The 18,554-nt window shown below is 44.9% G+C and overlaps 4 protein-coding genes across 4 annotated transcripts; all 4 read left to right on the top strand.

The window, feature by feature from the left end:
• The first annotated feature begins 354 nt into the window (after positions 1-354).
• On the top strand, positions 355-1,776 carry LOC124545729 (mucin-22-like). Its single transcript, XM_047124671.1, has one exon. The coding sequence runs from the start codon at positions 355-357 to the stop codon at positions 1,774-1,776; it is 1,422 nt and encodes a 473-aa protein (XP_046980627.1).
• A 5,041-nt stretch (positions 1,777-6,817) lies between these two features.
• Positions 6,818-7,813, top strand: LOC124545728 (mucin-22-like). The gene has a single exon (XM_047124670.1). The coding sequence runs from the start codon at positions 6,818-6,820 to the stop codon at positions 7,811-7,813; it is 996 nt and encodes a 331-aa protein (XP_046980626.1).
• Positions 7,810-14,080, top strand: LOC124545727 (mucin-22-like). Its single transcript, XM_047124669.1, has 7 exons — positions 7,810-8,344; positions 8,667-9,754; positions 9,859-10,818; positions 11,261-11,418; positions 11,531-11,598; positions 11,741-12,332; positions 12,760-14,080. Exons 1-7 carry the CDS (start codon positions 7,810-7,812, stop codon positions 14,078-14,080), a joined length of 4,722 nt encoding a protein of 1,573 aa, XP_046980625.1.
• Positions 14,081-14,300: 220 nt separating this feature from the next.
• LOC124545725 (ankyrin repeat domain-containing protein 24-like) lies at positions 14,301-15,303 on the top strand. The gene is made up of 2 exons (XM_047124667.1): positions 14,301-14,672; positions 14,710-15,303. Exons 1-2 carry the CDS (start codon positions 14,301-14,303, stop codon positions 15,301-15,303), a joined length of 966 nt encoding a protein of 321 aa, XP_046980623.1.
• The last annotated feature ends 3,251 nt before the right edge of the window (positions 15,304-18,554 follow it).

The raw sequence follows: 18,554 nt of genomic DNA, 5'->3' as shown, positions 1-18,554 counted from the left end.
ACTGAATCTACAGGGACTCAAGCAACAGAAACTCGAGCAATGGGAACTCAAGCAACCTGAACTCAAGCAGCAGAAGCTCAAGTAACGTTAATTCAGGCAATGGGAACTCAATCAACAGGGATTCAAGCAACAGAAACTCGAGCAATGGGAACTCAAGCAACAAAAACTCAAGCAGCAGAAGCTTAAGTAACGGGAATTCAAGCAATGGGAACTCAATCAACAGGGACTCAAGCAACAGGAACTCGGGCAATGGGAACTCAAGCAACAGGAACTCAAGCAGCAGAAGCTCAAGTAACGGGAATTTAAGCAATGGGAACTCAATCAACAGGGACTCAAGCAACAGGAACTCGGGCAATGGGAACTCAAGCAACAGGAACTCAAGCAGCAGAACCTCAGGTAACGGGAATTCAAGCAATGGGAACTCAATCAACAGGGACTCAAGCAACAGAAACTCGAGCAATGGGAACTCAAGCAACAGGAACTCAAGCAGCAGAAGCTCAAGTAACGATATTTCAAGCAATGGGAACTCAATCAATGGGGACTCAAGCAACAGAAACTCGAGCAATGGCAACTCAAGCAACTGGAACTCAAGCAGCAGAAGCTCAAGTAACGGGAATTCAAGCAATGGGAACTCAATCAACAGGGACTCAAGCAACAGAAACTCAAGCAATGATAACTCAAGCAATGTTAACTCAAGCAATGGGAACTCGAGCAACAGAAACTCAAGCAACAGAAGCTCAAGTAACGGGAATTCAAGCAATTGGAACTCAATCAACAGGGACTCAAGCAACAGAAACTCGAGCAATGGGAACTCAAGCAACAGGAACTCAAGCAGCAGAAGCTCAAGTAACGGGAATTCAAGCAATGGGAATTCAATCAACAGGGACTCAAGCAACAGAAACTCGAGCAATGGGAACTCAAGCTACAGGAACTCAAGCAGCAGAAGCTCAAGCAACGGGAATTCAAGCAATGGGAACTCAATCAACAGGGACTCAAGCAACAGAAACTCGAGCAATGGGAACTCAAGCAACACGAACTCAAGCAGCAGAAGCTCAAGTAATGGGAATTCAAGCAATGGGAACTCAATCAACAGGGACTCAAGCAACAGAAACTCGAGCAATGGGAACTCAAGCAACAGGAACTCAAGCAGCAGAAGCTCAAGTAACGAGAATTCAAGCAATGGGAACTCAATCAACAGGGACTCAAGCAACAGAAACTCGAGCAATGGGAACGCAAGCAACAGGAACTCAAGCAGCAGAAGCTAAAGTAACGGGAATTCAAGCAATGGGAACTCAATCAACAGAAACTCAAGCAACAGAAACTCGAGCAATGGGAACTCAAGCAACAGGAAGTCAAGCAGCAGAAGCTCAAGTAACGGGAATTCAAGCAATGGGAACTCAATCAACAGGGTCTCAAGCAACAGAAACTCGAGCAATGGGAACTCAAGCAACAGACACTCAAGCAACAGAAACTCAGGCAATGTTAACTCAAGCAATGTTAACTCAAGCAATGGGAACTCGAGCAACCGAAACTCAAGCAACAGAAGCTCAGGTAACGGGAATTCAAGCAATGGGAACTGAATCAACAGGGACTCAAGCAACAGAAACTCGAGCAATGGGAACTCAAGCAACACGAACTCGAGCAGCAGAAGTTCAAGTAACGGGAATTCAAGCAATGGGAACTCAATCAACAGGGACTCAAGCAACAGAAACTCGAGCAATGGGAACTCAAGCAACAGAAACTCAAGCAGCAGAAGCGCAAGTAACGGGAATTTAAGCAATGGGAACTCAATCAACAGGGACTCAAGCAACAGATACTCGAGCAATGGGAACTTAAGCAACAGGCACTCAAGCAGCAGAAGCTCAGGTAACGGGAATTCAAGCAATGGGAACTCAATCAACAGGGACTCAAGCAACAGAAAATCGAGCAATGGGAACTCAAGCAACAGACACTCAAGCAACAGAAAGTCAGGCAATGTTAACTCAAGCAATGTTAACTCAAGCAATGGGAACTCGAGCAACAGAAAGTCAAGCAACAGAAGCTCAAGTAACGGGAATTCAAGCAATGGGAACTCAATCAACAGGGACTCAAGCAACAGAAACTCGAGCAATGGGAAAGCAAGCAACAGGAACTCCAGCAGCAGAAGCTCAAGTAACGGGAATTCAAGCAATCGGAACTCAATCAACAGGGACTCAAGCAACAGAAACTCGAGCAATGGGAACTCAAGCAACAGGAACTCGAGCAGCAGAAGCTCAAGTAACGGGAATTCAGGCAATGGGAACTCAATCAACAGGGACTCAAGCAACAGAAACTCGAGCAATGGGAACTCAAGCTACAGGAACTCAAGCAGCAGAAGCACAAGTAACGGGAATTCAAGCAATGGGAACTCAATCAACAGGGACTCAAGCAACAGAAACTCGAGCAATGGGAACTCAAGCAACAGAAACTCTAGCAGCAGAAGCTCAAGTAACGGGAATTCAAGCAATGGGAACTCAATCAACAGGGACTCAAACAACAGAAACTCGAGCAATGGGAACTTAAGCAACAGGAACTCAAGCAGCAGAAGCTCAAGTAACGGGAATTCATGCAATGGGAACTCAATCAACAGGGACTCAAGCAACAGAAACTCGAGCAATGGGAACTCAAGCAACAAGAACTCAAGCAGCAGAACCTCAAGTATCGGGTATTCAAGCAATCTGAACTTAATCAACAGGGACTCAAGCAACAGGAACTCGAGCAATGGGAACCCAAGCAACAGGAACTCAAGCAGCAGAACCTCAAGTAACAGGAATTCAAGCAATGGGAACTCAATCAACAGGTACTCAAGCAACAGAAACTCGAGCAATGGGAACTCAAGCAACAGGAACTCAAGCAGCAGAAGCTCAAGTAACGATAATTCAAGCAATGGGAACTCAATCAACAGGGACTCAAGCAACAGAAACTCGAGCAATGGGAACTCAAGCAACAGGAACTCAAGCAGCAGAAGCTCAAGTAACGGGAATTCAAGCAATGGGAACTCAATCAACAGGGACTCAAGCAACAGAAACTAAGGCAATGTTAACTGAAGCAATGTTAACTCAAGCAATGGGAACTCGAGCAACAGAAACTCAAGCAACAGAAGCTCAAGTAACGGGAATTCAAGCAATTGGAACTCAATCAACAGGGACTCAAGTAACAGAAACTCGAGCAATGGGAACTCAAGCAACAGGAACTCAAGCAGCAGAAGCTCAAGTAACGGGAATTAAAGCAATGGGAACTCAATCAACAGGGACTCAAGCAACAGAAACTCGAGCAATGGGAACTCAAGCAACAGGAACTCAAACAGCAGAAGCACAAGTAACGGGAATTCAAGCAATGGGAACTCAATCAACAGGGACTCAAGCAACAGAAACTCGAGCAATGGGAACTCAAGCAACAGAAACTCAAGCAGCACAAGCTCAAGTAATGGGAATTCAAGCAATGGGAACTCAATCAACAGGGACTCAAGCAACAGAAACTCGAGCAATGGGAACTCAAGCAACAGACACTCAAGCAACAGAAACTCAGGCAATGTTAACTCAAGCAATGTTAACCCAAGCAATGGGAACTCGAGCAACTAAAACTCAAGCAACAGAAGCTCAATTAATGGGAATTCAAGCAATGGGAACTCAATCAACAGGGACTCAAGCAACAGAAATTCGAGCAATGGGAACTCGAGCAACAGAAACTCAAGCAACAGAGGCTCAAGTAACGGGAATTCAAGCAATGGGAACTTAATCAACAGGGACTCAAGCAACAGAAACTCGAGCAATGGGAATTCAAGCAACAGGAACTCAAGCAGCAGAAGCTTAAGTAACGGGAATTCAAGCAATGGGAACTCAATCAACAAGGACTCAAGCAACACATACTCGAGCAATGGGAACTCAAGCAACAGACACTCAAGCAACAGAAACTCAGGCAATGTTAACTCAAGCAATGTTAACTCAAGCAATGGGAACTCGAGCAACAGAAACTCAAGTAACAGAAGCTCAAGTAACGGGAATTCAAGCAATATGAACTCATTCAACAGGGACTCAAGCAACTGAAACTCGAGCAATGGGAACTCGAGCAACAGGAACTCAAGCAGCAGAAGCTCAAATAACGGGAATTCAAGCAATTGGAACTCAATCAACAGGGACTCAAGCAACAGAAACTCGAGCAATGGGAACTCAAGCAACAGAAACTCAAGCAGCAGAAGCTCAAGTAACGGGAATTCAAGCAATGGGAACTCAATCAACAGGGACTCAAGCAACAGAAACTCGGTCAATGGGAACTCAAGCAACAGGAACTCAAGCAGTTAAAGCTCAAGTAACGGGAATTCAAGCAATGGGAACTCAATCAACAGGGACTCAAGCAACAGAAACTCGAGCAATGGGAACTCAAGCAACAGGAACTCAAGCAGCAGAAGCTCAAGTAACGGGAATTCAAGCAATGGGAACTCAATCAACAGGGACTCAAGCAACAGAAACTCGAGCAATGGGAACTCAAGCAACAGACACTCAAGCAACAGAAACTCAGGCAATGTTAACTCAAGCAATGTTAACTCAAGCAATGGGAACTCGAGCAACAGAAACTCAAGCAACAGAAGCTCAATTATTGAGAATTCAAGCAATGGGAACTCAATCAACAGGGACTCAAGCAACAGGAACTCGAGCAATGGGAACTCAAGCAACAGGAACTCAAGCAGCAGAAGCTCAAGTAACGGGAATTCAAGCAATAAGACTCAATCAACAGGGACTGAAGCAAAATAAAATCGAGCAATGGGAACTCGAGCAACAGAAACCCAAGCAGCAGAAGCTCAAGTAACGGGAATTCAAGCAATGGGAACTCAATCAACAGGGACTCAAGCAGCAGAAACTCGAGCAATGGGAACTCAAGCAACAGACACTCAAGCAACAGAAACTCAGGCAATGTTAACTCAAGCAATGTTAACTCAAGCAATGGGAACTCGAGCAACAGAAACTCAAGCAACAGAAGCTCAGGTAACGGGAATTCAAGCAATGGGAACTGAATCAACAGGGACTCAAGCAACAGAAACTCGAGCAATGGGAACTCAAGCAACCTGAACTCAAGCAGCAGAAGCTCAAGTAACGGGAATTCAAGCAATGGGAACTCAATCAACAGGGATTCAAGCAACAGAAACTCGAGCAATGGGAACTCAAGCAACAGAAACTCAAGCAGCAGAAGCTCAAGTAACGGGAATTCAAGCAATGGGAACTCAATCAACAGGGACTCAAACAACAGAAACTCGAGCAATGGGAACTCAGGCAACAGGAACTCAAGCAGCAGAAGCTCAAGTAACGGGAATTCATGCAATGGGAACTCAATCAACAGGGACTCAAGCAACAGAAACTCGAGCAATGGGAACTCAAGCAACAGGAACTCAAGCAGCAGAAGCTCAAGTAACGGGAATTTAAGCAATGGGAACTCAATCAACAGGGACTCAAGCAACAGGAACTCGAGCAATGGGAACTCAAGCAACAGGAACTCAAGCAGCAGAACCTCAGGTAACGGGAATTCAAGCAATGGGAACTCAATCAACAGGGACTCAAGCAACAGAAACTCGAGCAATGGGAATTCAAGCAACAGGAACTTAAGCAGCAGAAGCTCAAGTAACGATATTTCAAGCAATGGGAACTCAATCAACGGGGACTCAAGCAACATGAACTCGAGCAATGGCAACTCAAGCAACAGGAACTCAAGCAGCAGAAGCTCAAGTAACGAGAATTCAAGCAATGGGAACTCAATCAACAGGGACTCAAGCAACAGAAACTCAAGCAATGTTAACTCAAGCAATGTTAACTCAAGCAATGGGAACTCGAGCAACAGAAACTCAAGCAACAGAAGCTTAAGTAACGAGAATTCAAGCAATTGGAACTCAATCAACAGGGACTCAAGCAACAGAAACTCGAGCAATGGGAACTCAAGCAACAGGAACTCAAGCAGCAGAAGCTCAAGTAACGGGAATTCAAGCAATGGGAACTCAATCAACAGGGACTCAAGCAACAGAAACTCGAGCAATGGGAACTCAAGCTACAGGAACTCAAGCAGCAGAAACTCAAGTAACGGGAATTCAAGCAGTGGGAACTCAATCAACAGGGACTCAAGCAGCAGAAACTCGAGCAATGGGAACTCAAGCAACAGGAACTCAAGCAGCAGAAGCTCAAGTAACGAGAATTCAAGCAATGGGAACTCAATCAACAGGGACTCAAGCAACAGAAACTCGAGCAATGGGAACGCAAGCAACAGGAACTCAAGCAGCAGAAGCTCAAGTAACGGGAATCCAAGCAATGGGAACTCAATCAACAGAAACTCAAGCAACAGAAACTCGAGCAATGGGAACTCATGCAACAGACACTCAAGCAACAGAAACTCAGGCAATGTTAACTCAAGCAATGTTAACTCAAGCAATGGGAACTCGAGCAACAGAAACTCAAGCAACAGAAGCTCAATTAATGGGAATTCAAGCAATGGGAACTCAATCAACAGGGACTCAAGCAACAGAAACTCGAGCAATGGGAACTCAAGCAACAGGAACTCAAGCAGCAGCAGCTCAAGTAACGGGAATTCAAGCAATGGGAACTCAATCAACAGGGACTCAAGCAACAGAAACTCGAGCAATGGGAACTCAAGCAACAGAAACTCATGCAGCAGAAGCTCAAGTAACAGGAATTCAAGCAATGGGAACCCAATCAACAGGGACTCAAGCAACAGAAACTCGAGCAATTTGAACTCAAGCAACAACACTCAAGCAACAGAAACCCAGGCAATGTTAACTCAAGCAATGTTTACTCAAGCAATGGGAACTCGAGCAACAGAATCTCAAGCAACAGAAGCTCAAGTAACGGGAATTCAAGCATTGGGAACTCAATCAACAGGGACTCAAGCAACAGAAACTCGAGCAATGGGAATTCAAGCAACAGGAACTCAAGCAGCAGAAGCTTCAGTAACGGGAATTCAAGCAATGGGAACTCAATCAACAGGGACTCAAGCAACAGATACTCGAGCAATGGGAACTCAAGCAACAGACACTCAAGCAACAGAAACTCAGGCAATGTTAACTCAAGCAATGTTAACTCAAGCAATGGGAACTCAAACAACAGGAACTCATGCAGCAGAAGCTCAAGTAACGGGAATTCAAGCAATGGGAACTCAATCAACAGGGACTCAAGAAACAGAAACTCGAGCAATGGGAACTCAAGCGACAGGAACTCAAGCAGCAGAAGCCCAAGTAACGGGAATTCAAGCAATGGGAATTCAATCAACAGGGACTCAAGCAACAGAAACTCGAGCAATGGGAACTCAAGCAACAGGAACTCAAGCAGCAGAAGCTCAAGTAACGGGAATTCAAGCAATGGGAACTCAATCAACTGGGACTCAAGCAACAGAAACTCGAGCAATGGGAACTCAAGCAACAGGAACTCAAGCAGCAGAAGCTCAAGTAACGGGAATTCAAGCAATGGGAACTCAATCAACAGGGACTCAAGCAACAGAAACTCGAGCAATGGGAACTCAAGCAAAAGACACTCAAGCAACAGAAACTCAGGCAATGTTAACTCAAGCAATGTTAACTCAAGCAATGGGAACTCGAGCAACAGAAACTCAAGCAACAGAAGCGCAATTATTGGGAATTCAAGCAATCGGAACTCAATCAACAACGACTCAAGCAACAGAAACTCGAGCACTGGGAACTCAAGCAAAAGGAACTCAAGCAGCAGAAGCTCAAGTAACGGGAATTCAAGCAATGGGAACTCAATCAACAGGGACTCAAGCAAAAGAAACTCGAGCAATATGAACTCAAGCAACAGAAACTCAAGCAGCAGAAGCTCAAGTAACGGGTATTCAAGCAATGGGAACTCAATCAACCGGGACTCAAGCAACAGAAACTCGAGCAATGGGAACTCAAGCAACAGACACTCAAGCAACAGAAACTCAGGCAATGTTAACTCAAGCAATGTTAACTCAAGCAATGGGAAGTCGTGCAACAGAAACTCAAGCAACAGTAGCTCAAGTAACGGGAATTCAAGCAATGGGAACTCTATCAACCGGGACTCAAGCAACAGAAACTCGAGCAATGGGAACTCAAGCAACAGGAACTCAAGCAGCAGAAGCTTAAGTAACGGGAATTCAAGCTTTGGGAACTCAATCAACAGTGACTCAAGCAACAGAAACTCGAGCAATGGGAACTCAAGCAACAGAAACTCAAGCAGCAGAAGCTCAAGTACCGGGAATTCAAGCAATGGGAACTCAATCAACAGGGACTCAAGCAACAGAAACTCGAGCAATGGGAACTCAAGCAACAGACACTCAAGCAACAGAAACTCAGGTAATGTTCACTCAAGCAATGTTAACTCAAGCAATGGGAATTCGAGCAACAGAAACTCAAGCAACAGAAGCTCAAGTAACGGGAATTCAAGCAATGGGAACTCAATCAACAGGGACTCAAGCAACAGAAACTCGAGCAATGGGAACTCAAGCAACAGGAACTTAAGCAGCAGAAGCTCAAGTAACGGGAATTCAAGCAATGGGAACACAGTCAACAGGGACTCAAGCAACAGAAACTCGAGCAATGGGAACTTAAGCAACAGAAACTCAAGCAGCAGAAGCTCAAGTAACGGGAATTCAAGCAATGGGAACTCAATCAACAGGGACTCAAGCAACAGAAACTCGAGCAATGGGAACTCAAGCAACAGGAACTCAAGCAGCAGAAGCTCAAGTAACGGGAATTCAAGCAATGGGTACTCAATCAACAGGGACTCAAGCAACAGAAACTCGAGCAATGGGAACTCAAGCAACAGGAACTCAAGCAGCACAAGTTCAAGTAACAGGAATTCAAGCAATGGGAACTCAATCAACAGGGACTCAAGCAACAGAAACTCGAGCAATGGGAACTCAAGCAACAGGAACTCAAGCAGCAGAAGCTCAAGTAACGGGAATTCAAGCAATGGGAACTCAATCAACAGGGACTCAAGCAACAGAAACTCGAGCAATGGGAACTCAAGCAACAGGAACTCAAGCAGCAGAAGCTCAAGTAACGGGAATTCAAGCAATGGGAACACAATCAACAGGGACTCAAGCAACAGAAACTCGAGCAATGGGAACTCAAGCAACAGGAACTCAAGCAGCAGAAACTCAAGTAACGGGAATTCAAGCAGTGGGAACTCAATCAACAGGGACTCAAGCAGCAGAAACTCGAGCAATGGGAACTCAAGCAACAGGAACTCAAGCAGCAGAAGCTCAAGTAACGAGAATTCAAGCAATGGGAACTCAATCAACAGGGACTCAAGCAACAGAAACTCGAGCAATGGGAACGCAAGCAACAGGAACTCAAGCAGCAGAAGCTCAAGTAACGGGAATCCAAGCAATGGGAACTCAATCAACAGAAACTCAAGCAACAGAAACTCGAGCAATGGGAACTCATGCAACAGACACTCAAGCAACAGAAACTCAGGCAATGTTAACTCAAGCAATGTTAACTCAAGCAATGGGAACTCGAGCAACAGAAACTCAAGCAACAGAAGCTCAATTAATGGGAATTCAAGCAATGGGAACTCAATCAACAGGGACTCAAGCAACAGAAACTCGAGCAATGGGAACTCAAGCAACAGGAACTCAAGCAGCAGCAGCTCAAGTAACGGGAATTCAAGCAATGGGAACTCAATCAACAGGGACTCAAGCAACAGAAACTCGAGCAATGGGAACTCAAGCAACAGAAACTCATGCAGCAGAAGCTCAAGTAACAGGAATTCAAGCAATGGGAACCCAATCAACAGGGACTCAAGCAACAGAAACTCGAGCAATTTGAACTCAAGCAACAACACTCAAGCAACAGAAACCCAGGCAATGTTAACTCAAGCAATGTTAACTCAAGCAATGGGAACTCGAGCAACAGAATCTCAAGCAACAGAAGCTCAAGTAACGGGAATTCAAGCATTGGGAACTCAATCAACAGGGACTCAAGCAACAGAAACTCGAGCAATGGGAATTCAAGCAACAGGAACTCAAGCAGCAGAAGCTTCAGTAACGGGAATTCAAGCAATGGGAACTCAATCAACAGGGACTCAAGCAACAGATACTCGAGCAATGGGAACTCAAGCAACAGACACTCAAGCAACAGAAACTCAGGCAATGTTAACTCAAGCAATGTTAACTCAAGCAATGGGAACTCAAACAACAGGAACTCAAGCAGCAGAAGCTCAAGTAACGGGAATTCAAGCAATGGGAACTCAATCAACAGGGACTCAAGAAACAGAAACTCGAGCAATGGGAACTCAAGCGACAGGAACTCAAGCAGCAGAAGCCCAAGTAACGGGAATTCAAGCAATGGGAATTCAATCAACAGGGACTCAAGCAACAGAAACTCGAGCAATGGGAACTCAAGCAACAGGAACTCAAGCAGCAGAAGCTCAAGTAACGGGAATTCAAGCAATGGGAACTCAATCAACTGGGACTCAAGCAACAGAAACTCGAGCAATGGGAACTCAAGCAACAGGAACTCAAGCAGCAGAAGCTCAAGTAACGGGAATTCAAGCAATGGGAACTCAATCAACAGGGACTCAAGCAACAGAAACTCGAGCAATGGGAACTCAAGCAAAAGACACTCAAACAACAGAAACTCAGGCAATGTTAACTCAAGCAATGTTAACTCAAGCAATGGGAACTCGAGCAACAGAAACTCAAGCAACAGAAGCGCAATTATTGGGAATTCAAGCAATCGGAACTCAATCAACAACGACTCAAGCAACAGAAACTCGAGCACTGGGAACTCAAGCAAAAGGAACTCAAGCAGCAGAAGCTCAAGTAACGGGAATTCAAGCAATGGGAACTCAATCAACAGGGACTCAAGCAAAAGAAACTCGAGCAATATGAACTCAAGCAACAGAAACTCAAGCAGCAGAAGCTCAAGTAACGGGTATTCAAGCAATGGGAACTCAATCAACCGGGACTCAAGCAACAGAAACTCGAGCAATGGGAACTCAAGCAACAGACACTCAAGCAACAGAAACTCAGGCAATGTTAACTCAAGCAATGTTAACTCAAGCAATGGGAAGTCGTGCAACAGAAACTCAAGCAACAGTAGCTCAAGTAACGGGAATTCAAGCAATGGGAACTCTATCAACAGGGACTCAAGCAACAGAAACTCGAGCAATGGGAACTCAAGCAACAGGAACTCAAGCAGCAGAAGCTTAAGTAACGGGAATTCAAGCTTTGGGAACTCAATCAACAGTGACTCAAGCAACAGAAACTCGAGCAATGGGAACTCAAGCAACAGAAACTCAAGCAGCAGAAGCTCAAGTACCGGGAATTCAAGCAATGGGAACTCAATCAACAGGGACTCAAGCAACAGAAACTCGAGCAATGGGAACTCAAGCAACAGACACTCAAGCAACAGAAACTCAGGTAATGTTCACTCAAGCAATGTTAACTCAAGCAATGGGAATTCGAGCAACAGAAACTCAAGCAACAGAAGCTCAAGTAACGGGAATTCAAGCAATGGGAACTCAATCAACAGGGACTCAAGCAACAGAAACTCGAGCAATGGGAACTCAAGCAACAGGAACTTAAGCAGCAGAAGCTCAAGTAACGGGAATTCAAGCAATGGGAACACAGTCAACAGGGACTCAAGCAACAGAAACTCGAGCAATGGGAACTTAAGCAACAGAAACTCAAGCAGCAGAAGCTCAAGTAACGGGAATTCAAGCAATGGGAACTCAATCAACAGGGACTCAAGCAACAGAAACTCGAGCAATGGGAACTCAAGCAACAGGAACTCAAGCAGCAGAAGCTCAAGTAACGGGAATTCAAGCAATGGGTACTCAATCAACAGGGACTCAAGCAACAGAAACTCGAGCAATGGGAACTCAAGCAACAGGAACTCAAGCAGCACAAGTTCAAGTAACAGGAATTCAAGCAATGGGAACTCAATCAACAGGGACTCAAGCAACAGAAACTCGAGCAATGGGAACTCAAGCAACAGGAACTCAAGCAGCAGAAGCTCAAGTAACGGGAATTCAAGCAATGGGAACTCAATCAACAGGGACTCAAGCAACAGAAACTCGAGCAATGGGAACTCAAGCAACAGGAACTCAAGCAGCAGAAGCTCAAGTAACGGGAATTCAAGCAATGGGAACACAATCAACAGGGACTCAAGCAACAGAAACTCGAGCACTGGGAACTCAAGCAAAAGGAACTCAAGCAGCAGAAGCTCAAGTAACGGGAATTCAAGCAATGGGAACTCAATCAACAGGGACTCAAGCAAAGAAACTCGAGCAATATGAACTCAAGCATCAGAAACTCAAGCAGCAGAAGCTCAAGTAACGGGTATTCAAGCAGTGGGAACTCAATCAACCGGGACTCAAGCAACAGAAACTCGAGCAATGGGAACTCAAGCAACAGACACTCAAGCAACAGAAACTCAGGCAATGTTAACTCAAGCAATGTTAACTCAAGCAATGGGAAGTCGTGCAACAGAAACTCAAGCAACAGTAGCTCAAGTAACGGGAATTCAAGCAATGGGAACTCTATCAACAGGGACTCAAGCAACAGAAACTCGAGCAATGGGAACTCAAGCAACAGGAACTCAAGCAGCAGAAGCTTAAGTAACGGGTATTCAAGCTTTGGGAACTCAATCAACAGTGACTCAAGCAACAGAAACTCGAGCAATGGGAACTCAAGCAACAGAAACTCAAGCAGCAGAAGCTCAAGTACCGGGAATTCAATAATTGGGAACTCAATCAACAGGGACTCAAGCAACAGAAACTCGAGCAATGGGAACTCAAGCAACAGACACTCAAGCAACAGAAACTCAGGCAATGTTCACTCAAGCAATGTTAACTCAAGCAATGGGAACTCGAGCAACAGAAACTCAAGCAACAGAAGCTCAAGTAACAGGAATTCAAGCAATGGGAACTCAATCAACAGGGACTCAAGCAACAGAAACTCGAGCAATGGGAACTCAAGCAACAGGAACCTAAGCAGCAGAAGCTCAAGTAACGGGAATTCAAGCAATGGGAACTCAGTCAACAGGGACTCAAGCAACAGAAACTCGAGCAATGGGAACTTAAGCAACAGAAACTCAAGCAGCAGAAGCTCAAGTAACGGGGATTCAAGCAATGGGAACTCAATCAACAGGGACTCAAGCAACAGAAACTCGAGCAATGGGAAGTCAAGCAACAGGAACTCAAGCAGCAGAAGCTCAAGTAACGGGAATTCAAGCAATGGGAACTCAATCAACAGGGACTCAAGCAACAGAAACTCGAGCAATGGGAACTCAAGCAACAGGAACTCAAGCAGCACAAGTTCAAGTAACAGGAATTCAAGCAATGGGAACTCAATCAACAGGGACTCAAGCAACAGAAACTCGAGCAATGGGAACTCAAGCAACAGGAACTCAAGCAGCAGAAGCTCAAGTAACGGGAATTCAAGCAATGGGAACTCAATCAACAGGGACTCAAGCAACAGAAACTCGAGCAATGGGAACTCAAGCAACAGGAACTCAAGCAGCAGAAGCTCAAGTAACGGGAATTCAAGCAATGGGAACACAATCAACAGGGACTCAATCAACAGAAACTCGAGCAATGGGAACTCAAGCAACAGACACACAAGCAACAGAAACTCAAGCAATGTTAACTCAAGCAATGTTAACTCAAGCAATGGGAACTCGAGCAACAGGAACTCAAGCAACAGAAGCTCAAGTAACGGAAATTCAAGCAATGGGAACTCAATCAAAAGGGACTCAAGCAACAGAAACTCGAGCAATGGGAACTCAAGCAACAGGAACACAAACAGCAGAAGCTCAAGTAACGGGAATTCAAGCAATAGGAACTCAATCAACAGGGACTCAAGCAACAGAAACTCGAGCAATGGGAACTCAAGCAACAGGAACTCAAGCAGCAGAAGCTCAAGTAATGGGAATTCAACCAATGGGAACTCAATCAACAGGGACTCAAGCAACGGAAACTCGAACAATGGGAACTCAAGCAACAGACACCAGAGCAACAGAAACCCAGACAATGTTAACTCAAGCAATGTTAACTCAAGCAATGGGAACTCGAGCAACTGAAACTCAAGCAACAGAAGCTCAAGTAATGGGAATTCAAGCAATGGGAACTCAATCAACAGGGACTCAAGCAACAGAAACTCGAGCAATGGGAACTCAAGCAACAGACACTCATGCAACAGAAACTCATGCAATGTTAACTCAAGCAATGTTAACTCAAGCAATGGGAACTTGAGCAACAGAAACTCAAGTAACAGAAGCTCAAGTAACGGGAATTCAAGCAATGGGAACTCAATCAACAGGGACTCAAGTAACAGAAACTCGAGCAATGGGAATTCAAGCAACAGGAACTCAAGCATCAGAAACTCAAGTAACGGAAATTCAAGCAATGGGAACTCAATCAACAGGGACTCAAGCAACAGAAAAAAGAGCAATGGGAACTCAAGCAACAGGAACTCAAGCAGCAGAAGCTCAAGTAACGGGAATTCAAGCAATGGGAACTCAATCAACAGGGACTCAAGCAACAGAAACTCGAGCAATGGGAACTCAAGCAACAGACACTCAAGCAACAGAAACTCAGTCAATGTTAACTCAAGCAATGTTAACTCAAGCAATGGGAACTCGAGCAACAGAATTTAAAGCAACAGAAACTCAAGTAACGGGAATTCAAGCAATGGGAACTCAATCAACAGGGACTCAAGCAACAGAAAACTCGAGCAATGGGAACTCAAGCAACAGGAACTCAAGCAGCAGAAGCTCAAGTAACGGGAATTCAAGCAATGGGAACTCAATCAACAGGGACTCAAGCAACAGAAACTCGAGCAATGGGAACTCAAGCAACAGGAAATCAAGCAGCAGAAGCTCAAGTAACGGGAATTCAAGCAATGGGAACTCAATCAACAGGGACTCAAGCAACAGAAACTCGAGCAATGGGAACTCAAGCAACAGGAACTCAAGCAGCAGAAGCTCACGTAATGGGAATTCAACCAATGGGAACTCAATCAACAGGGACTCAAGCAACAGAAACTCGAGCAATGGGAACTCAAGCAACAGACACTCAAGCAACAGAAACTCAGGCAATTTTAACTCAAGAAATGTTAACTCAAGCAATGGGAACTCGAGCAACAGAAACTCAAGCAACAGAAGCTCAAGTAACGGGAATTCAAGCAATGGGAACTCATTCAACCGGGACTCAAGCAACAGAACCTCGAGCAATGGGAACTCAAGCAACAGGAACTCAAGCAGCAGAAGCTCAAGTAACGGGAATTCAAGCAATGGGAACTTAATCAACAGGGACTCAAACAACAGAAACTCGAGCAATGGGAACTCAAGCAACAGGAACTCAAGCAGCAGAAGCTCAAGTAACGGGAATTCAAGCAATGGGAACTCAATCAACAGGGACTCAAGCAACAGAAACTCGAGCAATGGGAACTCAAGCAACAGGAACTCAAGCAGCAGAAGCTCAAGTAATGGGAATTCAAGCAATGGGAACTCAATCAACAGGGACTCAAGCAACAGAAACTCGGGCAATGGGAACTCAAGCAACAGGAACTCAAGCAGCAGAAGCTCAAGTAACGGGAATTCAAGCAATGGGAACTCAATCAACAGGGACTCAGGCAACAGAAACTCGAGCAATGGGAACTCAAGCAACAGACACTCAAGCAACAGAAACTCAGGCAATGTTAACTCAAGCAATGGGAACTCGAGCAACAGAAACTCAAGCAACAGAAGCTCAAGTAACGAGAATTCAAGCAATGGGAACTCAATCAACAGGGACTCAAGCAGCAGAAGCTCAAGTAACGGGAATTCAAGCAATGGGAACTCAATCAACAGGGACTTAAGAAACAGAAACTCGAGCAATGGGAACTCAAGCAACAGACACTCAAGCAACAGAAACTCATGCAATGTTAACTCAAGCAATGTTAACTCAAGCAATGGTAACCCGAGCAACAGAAACACACGCAGCAGAAGCTCAAGTAACGGGAATTCAAGCAATGGGAACTCAATCAACAGGGACTCCAGCAGCAGAAGCTCAAGTAACGGGAATTCAAGCAATGGGAACTCAATCAACAGGGACTCAAGAAACAGAAACTCGAGCAATGGGAACTTAAGCAACAGACACTAAATTAACAGAAACTCAGGCAATGTTAACTCAAGCAATGTTAACTCAAGCAATGGGAACTCAAGCAACAGAAACTCAAGCAACAGAAGCTCAAGTAACGGGAATTCAAGCAATGGGAACTCAAGCACAGGAACTCAAGCAGCAGAAGCTCAAGTAACGGGAATTCAAGCAATGGGAACTCTATCATCAGAGACTCAAGCAACAGAAACTCGAGCAATGGGAACTCAAGCAACAGTCACTCAAGCAACAGAAACTCAGGCAATGTTAACTCAAGCAATGTTAACTCAAGCAATGGGAACTCGAGCAACAGAAACTCAAGCAACAGAAGCCCAAGTAACGGGAAATCAAGCAATGGGAACTTAATCCACAGGGACTCAAGCAACAGAAACTCGAGCAATGGGAACTCAAGCAACTGAAACTCATGCAACAGAAACTCATGCAATGTTAACTCAAGCAGTGTTAACTCAAGCAATGGGAACTTGAGTAACAGAAACTCAAGTAACAGAAGCTCAAGTAACGGGAATTCAAGCAATGGGAACTCAATCAACAGGGACTCAAGTAACAGAAACTCGAGCAATGGGAATTCAAGCAACAGGAACTCAAGCATCAGAAACTCAAGTAACGGAAATTCAAGCAATGGGAACTCAATCAACAGGGACTCAAGCAACAGAAACTCGAGCAATGGGAACTCAAGCAACAGGAACTCAAGCAGCAGAAGCTCAAGTAACGGGAATTCAAGCAATGGGAACTCAATCAACAGGGACTCAAGCAACAGAAACTCGAGCAATGGGAACTCAAGCAACAGACACTCAAGCAACAGAAACTCAGTCAATGTTAACTCAAGCAATGTTAACTCAAGCAATGGGAACTCGAGCAACAGAATTTCAAGCAACAGAAACTCAAGTAACGGGAATTCAAGCAATGGGAACTCAATCAACAGGGACTCAAGCAACAGAAAACTCGAGCAATGGGAACTCAAGCAACAGGAACTCAAGCAGCAGAAGCTCAAGTAACGGGAATTCAAGCAGTGGGAACTCAATCAACAGGGACTCAAGCAACAGAAACTCGAGCAATGGGAACTCAAGCAACAGGAAATCAAGCAGCAGAAGCTCAAGTAACGGGAATTCAAGCAATGGGAACTCAATCAACAGGGACTCAAGCAACAGAAACTCGAGCAATGGGAACTCAAGCAACAGGAACTCAAGCAGCAGAAGCTCACGTAATGGGAGTTCAACCAATGGGACCTCAATTAACAGGGACTCAAGCAACAGAAACTCGAGCAATGGGAACTCAAGCAACAGACACTCAAGCAACAGAAACTCAGGCAATTTTAACTCAAGCAATGTTAACTCAAGCAATGGGAACTCGAGCAACAGAAACTCAAGCAACAGAAGCTCAAGTAACGGGAATTCAAGCAATGGGAACTCATTCAACCGGGACTCAAGCAACATAACCTCGAGCAATGGGAACTCAAGCAACAGGAACTCAAGCAGCAGAAGCTCAAGTAACGGGAATTCAAGCAATGGGAACTCAATCAACTGGGTCTCAAGCAACAGAAACTCGAGCAATGGGAACTTAAGCAACAGGAACTCAAGCAGCAGAAGCTCAAGTAACGGAAATTCAAGCAATGGAAACTCAATCAACAGGGACTCAAGCAACAGAAACTCGAGCAATGGGAACTCAAGCAACAGAAACTCTAGCAGCGGAAACTCAGGCAATGTTAACTCAAGCAATGGGAACTCGAGCAACAGATATTCAAGCAACAGAAACTCAAGTAACGGGAATTCAAGCAATGGGAACTTAAATAACAGGGACTCAAACAACAGAAACTCGAGCAATGGGAACTCAAGCAACAGGAACTCAAGCAGCAGAAGCTCAAGTAACGGGAATTCAAGCAATGGGAACTCAATCAACAGGGACTCAAGCAACAGAAACTCGAGCAATGGGAACTCAAGCAACAGAAACTCTAGCAGCAGAAACTCAGGCAATGTTAACTCAAGCAATGGGAACTCGAGCAACAGAAATTCAAGCAACAGAAGCTCAAGTAACGGGAATTCAAGCAATGGGAACTTAATCAACAGGGACTCAAACAACAGAAACTCGAGCAATGGGAACTCAAGCAACAGGAACTCAAGCAGCAGAAGCTCAAGTAACGGGAATTCAAGCAATGGGAACTCAATCAACAGGGACTCAAGCAACAGAAACTCGAGCAATGGGAACTCAAGCAACAGGAACTCAAGCAGGAGAAGCTCAAGTAATGGGAATTCAAGCAATGGGAACTCAATCAACAGGGACTCAAGCAACAGAAACTCGGGCAATGGGAACTCAAGCAACAGGAACTCAAGCAGCAGAAGCTCAAGTAACGGGAATTCAAGCAATGGGAACTCAATCAACAGGGACTCAGGCAACAGAAAC

This window comes from Schistocerca americana, chromosome 8 (genome assembly GCF_021461395.2).
Source record: "Schistocerca americana isolate TAMUIC-IGC-003095 chromosome 8, iqSchAmer2.1, whole genome shotgun sequence".
Classification (NCBI taxonomy): Eukaryota; Metazoa; Arthropoda; class Insecta; order Orthoptera; family Acrididae; genus Schistocerca; species Schistocerca americana.
Note: the sequence above shows the minus strand (reverse complement) of the source record. Positions and strands in the feature narration are given on the sequence as shown.